The sequence below is a fragment of the Engystomops pustulosus genome, chromosome 3, assembly GCF_040894005.1.
Source record: "Engystomops pustulosus chromosome 3, aEngPut4.maternal, whole genome shotgun sequence".
Lineage (NCBI taxonomy): Eukaryota > Metazoa > Chordata > Amphibia > Anura > Leptodactylidae > Engystomops > Engystomops pustulosus.
The window spans coordinates 125,547,627-125,563,870 of record NC_092413.1 but is presented as its reverse complement, the minus strand read 5'-3'; the positions used below and the strand labels follow the sequence as shown (position 1 = coordinate 125,563,870).

General features: G+C 38.5%; 1 protein-coding gene across 2 annotated transcripts in view; it reads left to right on the top strand.

The window, feature by feature from the left end:
- CYB5R4 (cytochrome b5 reductase 4) overlaps positions 1–16,244 on the top strand; it is a 142,554-nt gene that overhangs the window by 96,265 nt on the left and 30,045 nt on the right. For both annotated transcript variants that reach the window (XM_072142027.1, XM_072142026.1), the window contains 4 exons: positions 1,484–1,577; positions 2,003–2,032; positions 11,180–11,302; positions 11,957–12,097. In XM_072142027.1, the coding sequence (XP_071998128.1) occupies positions 1,484–1,577; positions 2,003–2,032; positions 11,180–11,302; positions 11,957–12,097 (388 nt within the window). The remainder of the gene's footprint in view (positions 1–1,483; positions 1,578–2,002; positions 2,033–11,179; positions 11,303–11,956; positions 12,098–16,244) is intronic.

Below are 16,244 nucleotides of genomic sequence, written 5' to 3'. Positions count from 1 at the left end.
GACCGTGTGCTAGTCAGATCCCACAGACCAGAGGTGCTGGCAGACAGGGGCTCATTGTATTATGCAACTCTATGATGCAAGGACTTCCATCCACTGCACTGTGCTCAGGCTGGGGCATCTGACTTTTTGTGTGCAGGGAGACATGAAAATATTAGTGATGGCTGCTTGATTCAAATGCACCAAAAAGGCATACAATTGTTTAGAAAAAAAGACTCCTAACAGTATCAGTTACTGTTCATTGCCTGATGGGTTTCCCTTTGAAATAAGTCTTAAAGGTGTTTTCTATCACATTAACCTAAAGCATACTTGTATAACGATTGAGATGTTATTTTTTATTTAATTTTTTTGGAAAAAACATTTTGTGAAAGCCTGACTGATACATGCACCAATGGTGCAGCTAATGTGTCGAACAATATGACCATCATCTCTTTATACTGAAACATCAATTCACTATCTGTGAAAGTAGGTAAGACACATAGGTAACAAGGTAACACCGTAAACACCTTTTCTTTCAGAAAAAATATTAAAGATAATCAGTAAGTCCCATTAACCTCAAAATGATCCAACAGATTACTGCATATTGGGGCTTATTTGCGAAGGGTCCACGTATCGCATTGGATTTTCAAAATTTTGGGGATTTGCACCACTGTGACATATATTTAACTGGGGATTGTGTCTCACACGATCAGACTGTGGCGCAGCTGCAACAGAAAAAGATAAAATTTTCCGCTCACCGTCTTCTGTACATCCACTGTGCTGGCTGCTGCTCTGGGACCATGAGAATAAAGTCAGATTTGCAGGGAAGAATCGCATTCCGTACCAGGTGTGAATAAAAACATGAAACTTTAATTCCAAAACTTCTTAAAATCACATAGTGGATATGGGTAGACCATAGCGAAGCATCCTGATTGACAGAGAGTAGATGTGCTGACAAATGGCCTACGCGTTTCGGGCGTGCAAGCCGCAGCAGTCACGGGTGTTACACTGGTCCATAAGTACTAGTACCATGCAGCAGCATGTCCTGGCAATAAGGCCTGTCAATCAGGAACAAGGAGGCAGGGCAATGCCCGAGATTTGAAGAGACACAAAGCTGTCTGTCGAAATAAGGGGGCGTTGTTCACTGGCATCACTGGGAGGAAACAAGAATCATATCTTGAATAAAAGAGTCTGCTAATAAAAAAGTATGCTAATTTGCATTTCAGTAAAACATATGTAATTACAGAACTTCACTAACGCTTTAGGTGATATGGAGAGTTCTTTACCAGGAGAGTAACCCTTTACCAGCAGGCATTATTGGTTTTGGGGGTGAAACTTTGGTGACAGGTCTTCTTTAAATACATGCAATGTAGACTGAGTAAAAAAAAAATCTGGTTAGATCTTCACACCCTTAAAAAACAGTGATATTTTAATATCCTTCTGTATTGTTTTGAATGACATATTTACTCTAGTTGAAATACTTCCTTTTCTCCCCTATCTATAACAGAATATGTGTTTGGACATGGTTACAGTTGATTATCAAGATAAAATCCTCAGGGAAGAGATAACTGTAGAAGATTACTCTTTCCTTCTTCTCATTGGTATGTTACTCATTTTTATGGTGCCCCAGTTTATTTTTTTTCTTCATGTGTTGCTTTTAAATCATTTCTATATCTATGTTATTTTTCATTCATACATACTGTACATATTCAACCGTTATTCATTTTCTTTACCTTTTCACTTCTATTCATTGTCGGTTATTTCAAGGATATTTTTTACATTAGCCTGAAGTAGCATTGACTCCAATTACAGTTATTCTGATATGGACTTAACATAAATAAAAGGAAACAATTTATATTTTAGATACAAGTTATTTTAATTAATTATATTATATAATAGTTTACTTTTCAAAGTATTCGCATTGCGAAATGTCTGTATATTATCTACTTTGATCATTGTCCTGGAAAAAAACATGATTAACTTTAACAATGTTTTTTATTTTTATTTTGTTCTTTTTTTATTCTAGAGCTAAACGACACAATAGAAGACTTTGAAGGTATCTTTGTTTCTCAGTGTATAACACTTGGTGGTAGTAGTAGACTTCTTTTAAGTTATTTCCAACACCAATTGGCCCAATGTGCAAAGTAATTTTCTCTAGAAACTAGGTTGTGTCTACTTGGGTTTTCTCATAGTCAACATTTATTCCCTATATCAGTGATATACCTATGGCATATATGCCAAAGGTGGCACTCAGAGCTATCTCTGTGGGCACCCACGTCATCAACCCAGCGCAGAGTTTTCCAGACAGGTTGAGTGACTTAATTTTTATTATTATTTAAAGCATAACTGTAAAGTTAATATGCTTATACAAAATTCTCCTATGTGATTCCACTTTTAAAAACAAACAGTACGATTTGCTGGTGGCCCTTTTCTTTCCAAAGTTATAGAAAATTGGTGAAGCGTTCCTGTAATGGCACTGAAGCCGAGTCCAATTTACTTTGCCTACAGATCCCATGATACCGTTTGATTTCTCTCAAAGTAATTTAGCATAAAATCCAGTGAGATTCCTACAAGTAAATCCACTGAACACTGCATTATGTACATACAGGATGTAAATGGAGACTAGCCTGGCAGTTTTCATCACATGGAGGAGCATAGAACATGTAATACGTGGTATAAATCAGAAGTAAACTGTTACATTACTTGTATAGTCTGTGCTGTGTGAACACTAAGGGTTAATAGCTTCTCTGCACAGAGCTTAAAGTGCCAAGTACAAGGTGCAGGAGGGGGTGCAGCTTGTGGGGAAAAGAGAGTCAGAGAGAGTGCTGTAGAATCACAGACGAGGATGGAGGGACTGAAAACCGTAAAAACTGAGCCCACAATGCATTTTTTTTGCCAATTTCACCAGATTTGGATTTTTTGCCAGGTTCCCAGTACACGGTATAGAAAAATAAATAACATCACTGAGAAGTACACTTTGTTAAAAAAGGCCCTCACACAGCTTGATACATGGAAAAATGAAAAAGTTACATATTTTTGAAGGTGGATGGTCATGTGATCTCTATTTATCTATTGTCCTGAAAGGACCTTGATATAGCATTCATGAATACAAAATCAAAATCCCAGCAGGGCGATTCACAATGTTCAAGGCTGCCTTTTTATATTATTAAATACATTATGTTTTCCATCACTTTCTTTTAGTTCTCTTATGCCCTCTCCCCATGTTGGACTACAGTCACAAAAAAGGCCCTCAGAAGCTGTCCATTTTCCCCTCTAACAATGCCTTTTTTTACCACCCTCAGATAGGAAACTTGCAGAAGTCACTTAAACCTTTACAGTTACTCTTTTTTATTTTTCACAAATGAATAGGTCTTGGGATGTAAAACAGCCTTGCCTATTATCTTTGTTACCTATATTCAGTAGTTTCTTTGCTATAGCCCTCAGATTATATCATTGCTGTTATAGCTACCTCCTCTCTATGTGCTGATAAGCCCTATGAGTCTGTAGCTTTTTTTACACTTTGTTTTTGCTGGTTTCCTTGAAGGAGAGGAGGAGCTGCTGCTCCCTCTTCACAGGGGAAGAGGTCATGTTTCAGTGAAAGTAGCAGAGCTGGAAGCACACAGAACACTGAATGCAGATGTCTCCTGTACTGAATAGTTAGGGAACAGGAAGATCTTGTACCTATCAGTCCCTCCATCCCAGTCTGTGATTCTACAGAAGTTTCTCTGTCTGTCTCTGCTCTTCTCGCTGCTCCGCTCCCCCACCTTGTCATTGGCAGTATCAGCTCTGTGTAGATAAGCTATTAACCCTTACTGCTCACACAGCACAGGCTATAGACCACATGTAACTGGTTTACTTATGATTTATTTCACTTATTACATGTTCCCTGTTGCTCCATGTGATGGAAGCTGCCAGGCTGTCACCATATACATCCTGTAATGTGCACTGTGCAGTGTTCACTGGATTTACTTGTGGGAAACTAAGTTGATCTAATGCTAAATTACTTTGAGAGAGAACACAAGGCATCATGGAATCTGTGGGCAAGATAACTGGCCTCAGCCTGAGTGCATAGACTGACAGATATTAGTGTCAGACACTTTCAGAACAGAAAATGCCATAACTTTGGAATGTAAAGCATGATCAGCACAAAGTAGGCATCGATCACATATAATAACTTGGTTAAATCATTATAGCTTTACAATCAAGCTTTAATGTCTTTTGCAAGTAGGCCAGTAGTTATCTAAAAAATTTAGCCCAAGAAAGTGTAATTTCCATTATATCACAAAAGAGTGTAATAAGCCTTTTTTTATGAATGTGATATTTACAGAAAAGTAGATACCTCTACAAATTAGATAATAATGCTTGAACTGGGACATCTTAGACTTGGACCTTTAGCTATGAGCATTACAGGTCAGCTATTTAAAGCAAATCTTCTTTAGACGCTCTTAATTTTTATGTACATAATGGGGCTCAATTACTAAGGGTCGCTCACTTTCGTCGGACTGTGCACCTTTTTCAGGGATTGCACGGCTTGGACAGTTATTTAACTTGTGTCTGCGCTGGGATTTTGGAGCACGCTATCCTTTTTTGGCGCAGCTGCACTGGCTTCCATGCGACACAGATTGGGGGGCGTGCCGCCATTTAACTTTCAAATTGTGTCAAAAGCCCAAGCACTTACATGCAGCACTAAAAAGATGGTGACCTCGGGCCTGAGCAGGGAAGCGACACATGCTGGATATCAGACGCACGAACTTAGTGAATCGCAGCACGCTGCATTATCGACGAACAATGCACTTTCAGTGAACTACAGCGGCTTGCTAAGTAAATGTGCCCCAATGTTCCTTTGTGCACTTGGAAATGTTCTGAACAAACTTAGTCCCAGACACATTTCACATTAATCCCATTTTCCATTAGTGACCTTTAAAATGTCTGTTTAATAGAACTTTAATAGAACTTCACTGTAAAATACACAGATAAACACACTAATGACTTTTTTTAACCCCTTAAGGACGGAGGGTTTTTCGCCTCATTTCTCGCTCTCCAACTTCAAAAATCCATAACTTTTTCATTTTTCCGTGTACAGACCTGTGTGAGGGCTTATTTTGTGCGTAACAAATTTTACTTTCCCGTAATGTTATTTATTTTAACATGCCATGTACTGCAAAGCTGAAAAAAAATTCCAAATGTGGAAAAATTGAAAAAAAACCGCACGTGCGTCACGTTCTTGTGGGCTCAGTTTTTACGACTTTCACTCTTCGCTCCAAATAACACGCCTACTTTATTCTTTGGTTCGGTGCGATCGCGGTGATACCAAATTTATACAGGTTTTATTGTGTTTTAATACATTTTCAAAAATTAAACGAATGTGTACAAAAAAGAAAAAAATTTTTTTGCCATCTTCTGACGCTAATAACTTTTTCATACTTTGGCGCACGGAGATGTGTGAGGGGTCATTTTTTGCGAAATGAGGCGACGTTTTCATTGCTACCATTTTGAGGTCTGTGCGACATTTTGATCATTTTTTATTTCATTTTTTATGTTATGTAAAAAGGTGTAAAAGTCGCATTTCGGACATTTGGGCGCCATTTCCCGCCTCGGAGGTCACCGCCGGCCGTAACCGTTTTTATATTTTGATAGATCGGGCATTTTGGGACGCGGCGATACCTAATATGTCTGTGATTTTTACTGTTTGTTATGTTTTATATCCGTTCTAGGGAAAGGGGGGTGATTTGAACTTTTAATATTTTATTAATTTTTTTTATTTTTTAAACTTTTTTTTTCTTTTTTTTTTCACTATCTTTTAGACCATCTAGGGTACATTAACCCTAGATAGTCAGATCGCTGCTACCATATACTGCAATACTTCTGTATTGCAATATATGGCATTTTTGCAGCACATTCATTACAATGAGCCACTGGCTCATTGTAACGAATATGCAGCTGCCAGATAGCCTCGTGTCAAAAGAAGACACGAGGCTACCATGGCAACTGATCGCCGCCCCCCGATGACGTTCGGGGGCGTGGCGATCGAAAAAAAGATGGCGGCGCCCACGCGCCGCCGTCTTTTAAACGCCGCCGGCGACTTTGCCGGCGGCGTTTAGGGGGTTAATAGCCGCGATCGGTGCAAGCACCGACCGCGGTTATTAGCGGTGGGGGTTTTGTGCAAAATGCAAAAACCCCCACCTTTGTATGAAGAGGACTCAGCCCGTGAGCCCTCTTCATACATCCCTTATACCTCTGCGCCGTAGAGCTACGGCGCAGAGCGTTAAGGGGTTAATGAATGTTTTGCCTAGAATCTCTGGGGACCAATGATGTTTTCATTGATAATGTTTGCCACTCAGCAAAGTATCCTCTACCATTATTTGGTTCTGTTTTTGGACATTGCACTATAAAATCAGTAGCAAGATGGATATATGTATCAATAATTTTCGCTACAATAAATAAATTTATCTATCCATATATGTACCCTCACTATGTGAACAGGCATACAGTACAACCTGTACTAGAAAGGTAGCTATCAAATGATATTTAGTTTTCATGGGATGAAAAAGATGTCTCGCCGGACCGGACCCATGTAAACAAAAAGCTGGGCCACGCCCTTCCATCTCTATTCCGAGTGCTGTATAATGCGTTGACATAAAGGGACTTTATAAAGGGACCGTCCGGATGCTGAACTCGGTAAGCTTCCATGCCCCAAACAGGGGCACAGACCTGCGAGACAACGCCGCGGGACACCGGGAGCAACGGAGGAGGTGAGTACAACTTTTTTTTTTTTAAATCCCTCCCCAGTCTTCCCCCATAATTTTAAAACTGTCGGACAGTTTAAGCAGACTCCTTCATCAATTTTACATCTATAGATATTTGATAATGGTTGCATATTATACAGCAAGTCCTTTTCACATCAGTTTTCACCCTAATGTTAAAGACCACTGTCCATGGTACTAGATTATAGGGACACTCCATAGTGATCGGTAATTGTCAGAATGGGGCACATTTACTCACTCAGTCACTGGAGTTCTCTCAAAGTGCATTGTCCGTCAATAATGCAGCATGCAGCTATTCACTAAGATCGTGCACCTGAAATCATGAATGTGAGGCTCAGGTCCGACAGAGTTCACTGTCTTTTTTGTGGTGCATTGCGACAAAGGGCTTAGTGATGACACACCCCCTAATATGTGTTACATGGAAGCCAGTGCAGCTGCTCCACAAAAAGGTGCACCACAATCCCAGCGCACACACTTCTTAAATACCTGTGCATACTGTTTTAGCCCCAAAAAAAGGTGCACAGTCCGACAAAAGTGCACACCACGACCCTTACAAAATAAGCCCCAATGTGTCTGGATCACTCTGTAGCATAAATTCTGGTAAGGGAGATTCTATATGCCTCACACATTTACTTATTATCAAAAGACACCTGTCATCAGGTCTCTGTCACTAGTCCTGTCACTACTACCTGTTAGAGCAGTTTACTTGTTACCCCTCCCCTCCCCTCTCCTCCCCCTGCTCATATCTGTGTGTAATGTATAGTAAAGCATTGTTAGTGTCTGCACTTTACCTGCTGACATGCTGCATCCTCCTAATACACATGTGAGAGACACAGACATCATCTACAAAAATACCTGACATGTTCTGCCTGGAGCTGTTGTATCTCTCCTATACACACACACAGGCTGCAGGGGGCGTGGCCACCAGCGAGCACATGGAGCAGCCATTACATGGAGCAGCTGTCAGTCAAGCACTGGGGGTGTGGCTGTGCCTCCCACTCATGAATAGGACAGCTTGAATATGCTAATTACTCATTGGACATTTCACTGGTCATTTGCATTCAGCTTTAGGACCTCATTGCTTAAAGTGTAACCGTCATTTCAAAAAACTTTTAATATGTTGTAGGGCAGGTAATTTTTAAGCCCTTTTGCAATTGGATTAGTTACCCGAATCTTGCTCTTTCCTCTTGTATTCTGCAGACTTCCCCTAGATGGTAGTGACTGCTCATATGTCTGTTACTATTGACATTCCGTCTTCATAAAGAAGACTACGGGCAGGAGACACGCCCCCATCCCCCTGCAGTCAGCTGATTACCTCATGTGTCCCTGCACACAGCTAATTACCTCATGTGTCCCTGCACACAGCTAATTACCTCATGGCTCAGTGCTGCAGCACTCATGTGTACCTGAGTGAAGTTGGCCCCCCCACCTTGTTCAAATCAAACAAAATTGGTGTCAAACGTTTGTGCTACGTTTGTGCTGGTTTGTGCAGCAGAAATTTTCGTTTGTGCTGCTATAGTTTTTAAGGTTTTAATGAAAGTTTCCAGAGGTCATCAGAGGTCAAGCAGCCCCCCCCCACATTGCCCAAATCAAATAAAACTGGGACCGAACAATTCTGCTACGTTTGTGCTGGTTTGTGCTGCTCAAATTTTTGTTTGTGCTGCTTTTGTTTTGAATAAATGAACAAAAAATTAAAGTTCAAAAGTTCAACCAGCCCCCCCACATTAACCGAATCAAACAAAACTGGTGTCAAACGTTAGTGCTACGTTTGTGCTGGTTTGTGCAGCAGAAATTTTCGTTTGTGCCGCTATCATTTTTAATATATTCATACTTTTTTGCAGAGGTCATCGGAGTTCATGTCTTCCAAAGTACAATGTGTTTGCTAGCTCCCCCTGGTGATCAAACCAGGGAATTGTCACTAGGTTTGTTTTTTACCAGTTCATCCTAAACACCTGAACATACCTTAAAAATGATAGCGGCACAAACGAAAATTTCTGCTGCACAAACGTAGCACAAACGTTTGACACCAATTTTGTTTGATTTGAACAAGGTGGGGGAGGGGGGGCAACTTCACTCAGGTCTCATGTGTCACTACTCCAGCACTGTCCTGTGCAGGGAGAAGCCATCACTTTCCCTACACTTATAAACACATAATCCACACAGACAGAAACTGCAGCCCCCCTCTCCCCATCACCTCACACAAGGAAGTGGCAGGAGACAATCTCCAAGTCTTCATGCTGTGTCCTCATGTGCTGTGCTGGAGTGTTGGATAGATAGATAGATATGAGATAGATAGATAGATATGAGATAGATAGATAGATAGATAGATAGATAGATATGAGATAGATAGATAGATATGGGATAGATAGATAGATATCGGATAGATAGATATCGGATAGATAGATAGATATGGGATAGATAGATATGGGATAGATAGATAGATAGATAGATAGATATGGGATAGATAGATAGATAGATATGGGATAGATAGATAGATAGATATGGGATAGATAGATAGATAGATAGATATGGGATAGATAGATAGATAGATATGGGATAGATAGATAGATATGGGATAGATAGATAGATAGATATGGGATAGATAGATAGATATGGGATAGATATGGGATAGATAGATAGATAGATAGATAGATAGATAGATAGATATGGGATAGATAGATAGATAGATAGATATGGGATAGATAGATAGATATGGGATAGATAGATAGATATGGGATAGATAGATAGATATGGGATAGATAGATAGATAGATATGGGATAGATAGATAGATATGGGATAGATAGATAGATATGGGATAGATAGATAGATAGATATGGGATAGATAGATAGATATGGGATAGATAGATAGATAGATAGATATGGGATAGATAGATAGATAGATAGATATGGGATAGATAGATAGATATGGGATAGATAGATAGATATGGGATAGATAGATAGATAGATAGATAGATAGATAGATAGATAGATAGATAGATAGATAGATATGGGATAGATAGATAGATAGATAGATATGGGATAGATAGATAGATAGATAGATATGGGATAGATAGATAGATATGGGATAGATAGATAGATATGGGATAGATAGATAGATAGATAGATATGGGATAGATAGATATGGGATAGATAGATAGATAGATATGGGATAGATAGATAGATAGATAGATAGATAGATATGGGATAGATATGGGATAAATAGATAGATAGATATGGGATAGATAGATAGATAGATAGATAGATAGATAGATATGGGATAGATAAATAGATATGGGATAGATAGATAGATAGATAGATAGATATGGGATGGATAGATAGATATGGGATAGATATGGGATAGATAGATAGATATGGGATAGATATAGGATGGATAGATATGGGATAGATAGATAGATAGATAGATAGATAGATAGATAGATAGATAGATAGATAGATAGATATGGGATAGATAGATGTAAGATAGCTCTGGTGTGATTGGTCAGCAGCAGGCGCTTGTGATGAGGTGACAGGAGGAAGTCCCGACCATTTTTTGAGAGCTGGAAACCCTGGTTGCTATGGGCCAAAAGAGGTACTTAATGAGGACCGGAAAGGCAAAATATTTTGAGGAATGATTTCCAGGGACACCTGGAGCAGAATTATGTATTTTAGTTTTTTTTTTTGTTTAGAATGACTGTTACACTTTACGTTTACAGGCATGTAGAGAGACAATGAAGGGATAGAGGCAATGCTCTCTAATGGCAGTTTATGAAAACATACTTAGATTAGGGGGGTTATTTTGCAAGACGGGTTCTCTTTAAGCTCATCACTTAATTTCTCCACTACGTACACTACGCGTCTATTTTGCATGCACACGGTTAGAACACGCTGTGCTTTTCATCAGTTGCTAGAGAACCAATTTTTTATTTAGATAGTGTCTGGTCTGTGATTTTACACATGGATATATAAAGTAGGGATAAGACTTGAGCAATGGAAGATAGGTATGAACCTAAAGTCCCCATGTAGGGCATCATCTTTCTAGTGCAGTTATTAATAAATAAAAAACAACATTTTAACTTTTAGCAAAATGAATCCCAAATGTAAGCTCCTTGCTACCCTAAGTAAGAGAATACAATAATATCAGGTCTGCAATATTTTAAAGATCGTGTTTGTGCTATATATTTCTTCCAATAAAAAATGTAATAACTATACAGGTATTGAGCCTATAACCTTTTCAATTTGAGCTGAAAATGTAGTTTTGTGTTAATAAATAAACTGTTATTGTTTTTCATGGATTTTTCTTTTTACAGATTTAGGTGACAAGAGTATTATTCTTTAAATAATCCATTGCATGCTGTTTTAAAACTAAAGCTTGGAAATGTACTGTAATTATGATTTTATGTTAAATATTTTAAAAATATAAAATTTATTGTGCATTTAGTTTGTACGTTCAATAATACTGGAAAAATTGAGGTGAATCTACAGAAGGAAGATCACAAGATGTGGAAAAACCTGGGTCAGTCATTGGAAGGAAATAATTCTTTCATGAAAAAGTCCCAAAGAGGTTGGTGTCAAATATATTTGCATAGCCACTTATGCTGAAATTGCATTCTTATTTGGATTGTGCCAGGTGTAGATTCATTGGGAAGCTATGAACCACTTGCAAGCTTGTCGTGTCAATTACAATGATAACATATTAGTGTGAAATCACTTGCCCTCATACATACACTCTGTGATAGCATTTTTTAATATTTCCTGCTTTCCTCTAAGCATATATTACTTATACCATGAATATATGCTCCCTGTTGATTTTATTGTGGTGGTCATTCCAGTTTTCTGTTAAGACCATTATAAAAATTAGTTAACCCTTAGAAAAAGAAAGATGAAACAAATATTGTTGTAAATGTCACATGTGAATTTTCATCTGATACCTTTAATTTGTAACTGATATACTGTTAATGGGTGGGACTTGAAGGGGATACATTTTAGCAATCTTTACCCTTTACTCTAAACTAGATAAGACATAGAAGTGTAGCCAGTTGTCTTTCAAATGATGGCACCTTTTTTAGATTAACTGATATTGAAGACAAGATGTTTAATATTGTGTTTTTTGTGTATGTATTTATAGAGAATGTATTATGCTGACCTCTTTATTGACCTTTTTAAGTTATGTGTTTATCTGTAACATATGAGATAACATTTGTTATATTTCCCATAGGAACTCATTATAGAAAGTGCAGACTGGCTTCAAAAACAGCCATCAATTACAACACCAGACTATTTTGCTTTGAACTACCTCGGTGCTGTCATCTTCAGGTACCTGTGGGATATCATGTTTACCTCAAGTTAACAATTGAAGGTAAAACAAAAAAAAATACATACATGTAGATTATTTACAGTAAACAAAATCACACTCTTCGCTTGACTAGACATTTCCAGAGGGAAAGTTCCTCAGCAATTTCTATTAAAACAAGCATTGTAGATGTTGGTCCTGTAGTTGAATAAGAGGATACTTAATACTTTGTAGGGAGATTGAATAGATTTTCCAAAAGGTTAAAATTTGACCTTTGATACTTTTTAATTATGTATTATCAGTAACAAAAAATCCAAATCAAACCGCTCTTTAACCCTTTTATCGCCAAGAATGTATGATACATCCTGAAGGGCTGGCACCTTAGTGGCCGAGGATGTAGCAGCCATAACTTTGGATTGGTGGATGGTGATTCTAGGTGCCAGTGAATTGGAGATATTAATGATTAAAGTGAAAATTCATTTTGCGAGCTTCATATACAGATCACACTCGTGACTTGTTTTTTAACAGTTAATATATTTGGTTTTTTGCAACTAAGAAACACAGTCCACCTGTAACTTTCTCTCCGCTGTCTCTAACATCGTGTTCTGCCTTTTTTTTAAACTTATGGAACTTCTTGTCTTTCCACCGTCTACTAACCAACCTAACCCTGATCTCTCTGTCTGTTATGTCACCATAACCCAGAAAAAAAGGGGCCTGCTATCTTGGTTCGTGCTGGACTCCGAACTCTCCTTTGCACCGAATATTCAATCTGTTGCTTGCGCTTATCATATGCAGCTTAAAACCTTTCTAGAATCCGCCCATTTCTTTTGATTGATATCTCTAAAACACTAATTGTCGCTCTGATTCACTCTCGACTAGACTACTGTAACTCTCTACTAATTGGCCTCCCATTTATTAAACTCTCTTCTCTACAGTCCATACTTAATGCAGCAGCCAGGCTCCTCTTTCAGACCAATACAGACCAATTCTGAATACAGTTTAAGTTAATCACCCTCATCCACAAAGTTCTTAATAATGCTGCAGCTCCCTACCTCTCCTCAGGACTTCGCCTGAGCTGCGCCAATTCTTTAGAATGCCCTACCGCAGTCTGCTCTTAAAACCCATTTGTTAGGCAAGCCTATCAATCTTGCTATCTGCATGCAACTTCAATTGTCTTTAATAGCCAATTCTGGGCTCTCCCCCTATTTGTTATCCAGAAAATGCCAGAAAACTTCTCTACAGTCCCACTTACTTTGGACTTTCTATATAAGACGGCGGCTGATAGTTGGTTCAAACAGCAGCATTTTTATTTATTAAATTATTTTTATTCCATTCCCTTATAAAAATGGCTGGACCAATACACAAGCTCTTATACCTCTTGTATCTCCCACCGCCCTTCTTCCTTATAGACTGTAAGCTCTTGCGAGCAGGACCCTCACTCCAATTGTTTCATATGATTGTTTTTATTACTCTGTCTTACTTTATTTGTATACTGTATGTTCTCCAGAATCTGTAAAGTGCTACTGAATATGGTATCCCTATATAAAGATTATTATTATCAATCAAAAGTTATAACCCTCTGAAATGTGTCTCCCCTACAACCTCTTAGCCGCAGAGGTTAGAAGAGGAGATGCAGAGAGAGCAGATCACGGGAAGTATGCAAAAAACACATGTCATGTAACAAAACCAAATCCAATTTTTATTATTGGAAATACATACACACAAAAGAAACATCAAATGGACAAGAATAAAAACTATTATAAAGGAGGGATACAGACCAACAGCAGCCATGTACCCAGTCACAGCAGGCTCCTGTCACCTGATAATTACAGGTATACCTGCTACAGAGCCCCCAAAAGTAACACCACAAGGATAATCCAATAGCATAAACACAGCAGAAAAGCATATGTAAATGCGGTATGAGTGTCCCCATGCAGAGGGAATACGGTGCCCATGAACTAAAGTAATGCAAAAGATGATAAAAAATAACCCTAAATAGTAAAGCAGGCCCTCCTCAATGAGCCCTCAAATCACTGCATGTGTATATACAGAAAATATAAAGATAATGAACATCTGCTCAGATTATGTTACTTATGGTTGGTCCCCGAATATATCCCCCTGTTTTGCAGGAGGCAATCACGGTCGTTGTATGCCATCTCTGAATTACTTGTCCCACTTATGGACTTCCTTGACTCTCTTTGACCTTGTTTTCCCTGGAACCCATAAGAAGAGGAGCAATATAAGAAACAAAAAATATATATCCTAGATATTTATTTACTATACCATTATTTGATTAGGTGCTCGTTTGTCTAGAGTTGTACTAAACCTTCTATGGGTGGTCTTTTCCCACGTTCCTGTTGGTGTGAGTGTCGGGTGTCTGTACATGTACGTGTGTGTGTGCGCGTGCATGGTTGCGTGCGAGTTCAAATGATGTTGCACTGTAATTTTTCTCATTTATCTATCTATTTAGTCATAGCATTATATGCATTATATACTGAATATCATCCATTCACTTTTTTAGCGTATTATCAATTCTGTACTCTTTTACGTTTGATGTAGGGGTATTTATTATATATTGTATAGTATTTGTTTATTCTTCAGTTTATCATATCATGAAATGTAGATTGTAGGTTATTGCGCTCATGATCTGAATATTCGATCGGTAGTATGTATTACTGTACACCCCACTACACCCCACTCACGTTCAGACATATACTTGTTACCATACAGTTATGTAGAGCATTTAGCCTTACAGATACATGCGATGGGAGCGCGCAGTCGTGCATGCACGATCATCAGAAGTGACGTCACTTCACTCTGCAGGCCCTCCCATTGTAAAACGCCAACATGGGTGCCGCCATGACACTTTGCGCACACACCGGCATTTTATCAGCAACTCATCCCAGCAGGTACATATACTGGGGCACAACATCCCTTGGGCATCCCTGAGGAAGCCGCATTTTGCAGCGATGCGCGTGGGGTATTTGTTTGGGCTCTCATTTGCACACTGCACGTCACACGGTAATATTTTGCTGAACAGATGTTCATTATCTTTATATATTTTGGCATCACGTGCAGGTTCTTTTTTCGGTATACAGGCAGTCCCCGGGTTACGTACAAGATAGGGTCTGTAGGTTTGTTCTTAAGTTGAATTTGTATGTAAGTCGGAACTGTATATTTTATAATTGTATACCACCAACCCGATGTTGCAATTAGGAGTAGGAAGTCTCCTCCTGAACGCTGACCATTAGTTCCACCTGCAAGTGATGTGAAACCAGGGAATATGTTGAAGGATATATAGTTATGCACAGTATATACCTTGCTGGTATATATTTATGTATGAGATGTATTAATTACTGCAATATTATTAGTATTGTACAGGCATGTGGGTATTTTTGTGGGTATATATATATTTATGTGCACCTACATTTGAGTTTTCTTATATATGGTGTGTATATTTTATGTGTAGCGTATACATATTCTTTGTGTAGAGTATATATGGTGCTGTGTTTACATATGTTTTATGTATATTTATTGTATGTGTGCATATGAATAGATTCTATATAAAGTATATGTGTATTCTGAAGAATAATATGTGGGAAGGGGCCAGCATCGAAGGTTTAGGTGTATGGGAGTCCCACTTCCCAGTTACCATGGAGGCCACACTAGGGCCTTGTTACATTGATGAATTCAAGTCACAGTTTTTTTGTGTCCACTGCGACGAACTCCCACTCTTAGGTCATGTCACTGATTCCACCTACGCTAGAGAAGCTCACAATTTAATACATAAAACCCCGTTCACCTATGCAAGATGGCGCCTTTACACAAAATTTTTCTCTCCTAGCATTCAGCACCCAGACCTTTGCTGCCACAACCTATATTTAACTTATTATTTAGTTGTATTAAGACGGCAAATATGCGCCTCATACATAAATCCCTCAACAATTTAGAAACCCAAAATACAGATAATCCAATTATCTTATTTAGATTATTTAACAATAATGTCAGTAGCGTTATCCCTTCAGAAACTTAAGTTCTTTAGGGCTACACAAACTGACTTATTAGAGGACAACTACCATTCTATCAGATTTACTGATTGTAGATATCCCAAACTTGATGACATCATTTTTGATATTTCCTGGGAGACCCGCATTCTTATAAAATAAAAAATTTACAAAGCCTGCTAATATATGTACACCCCTCCATGTCAGTG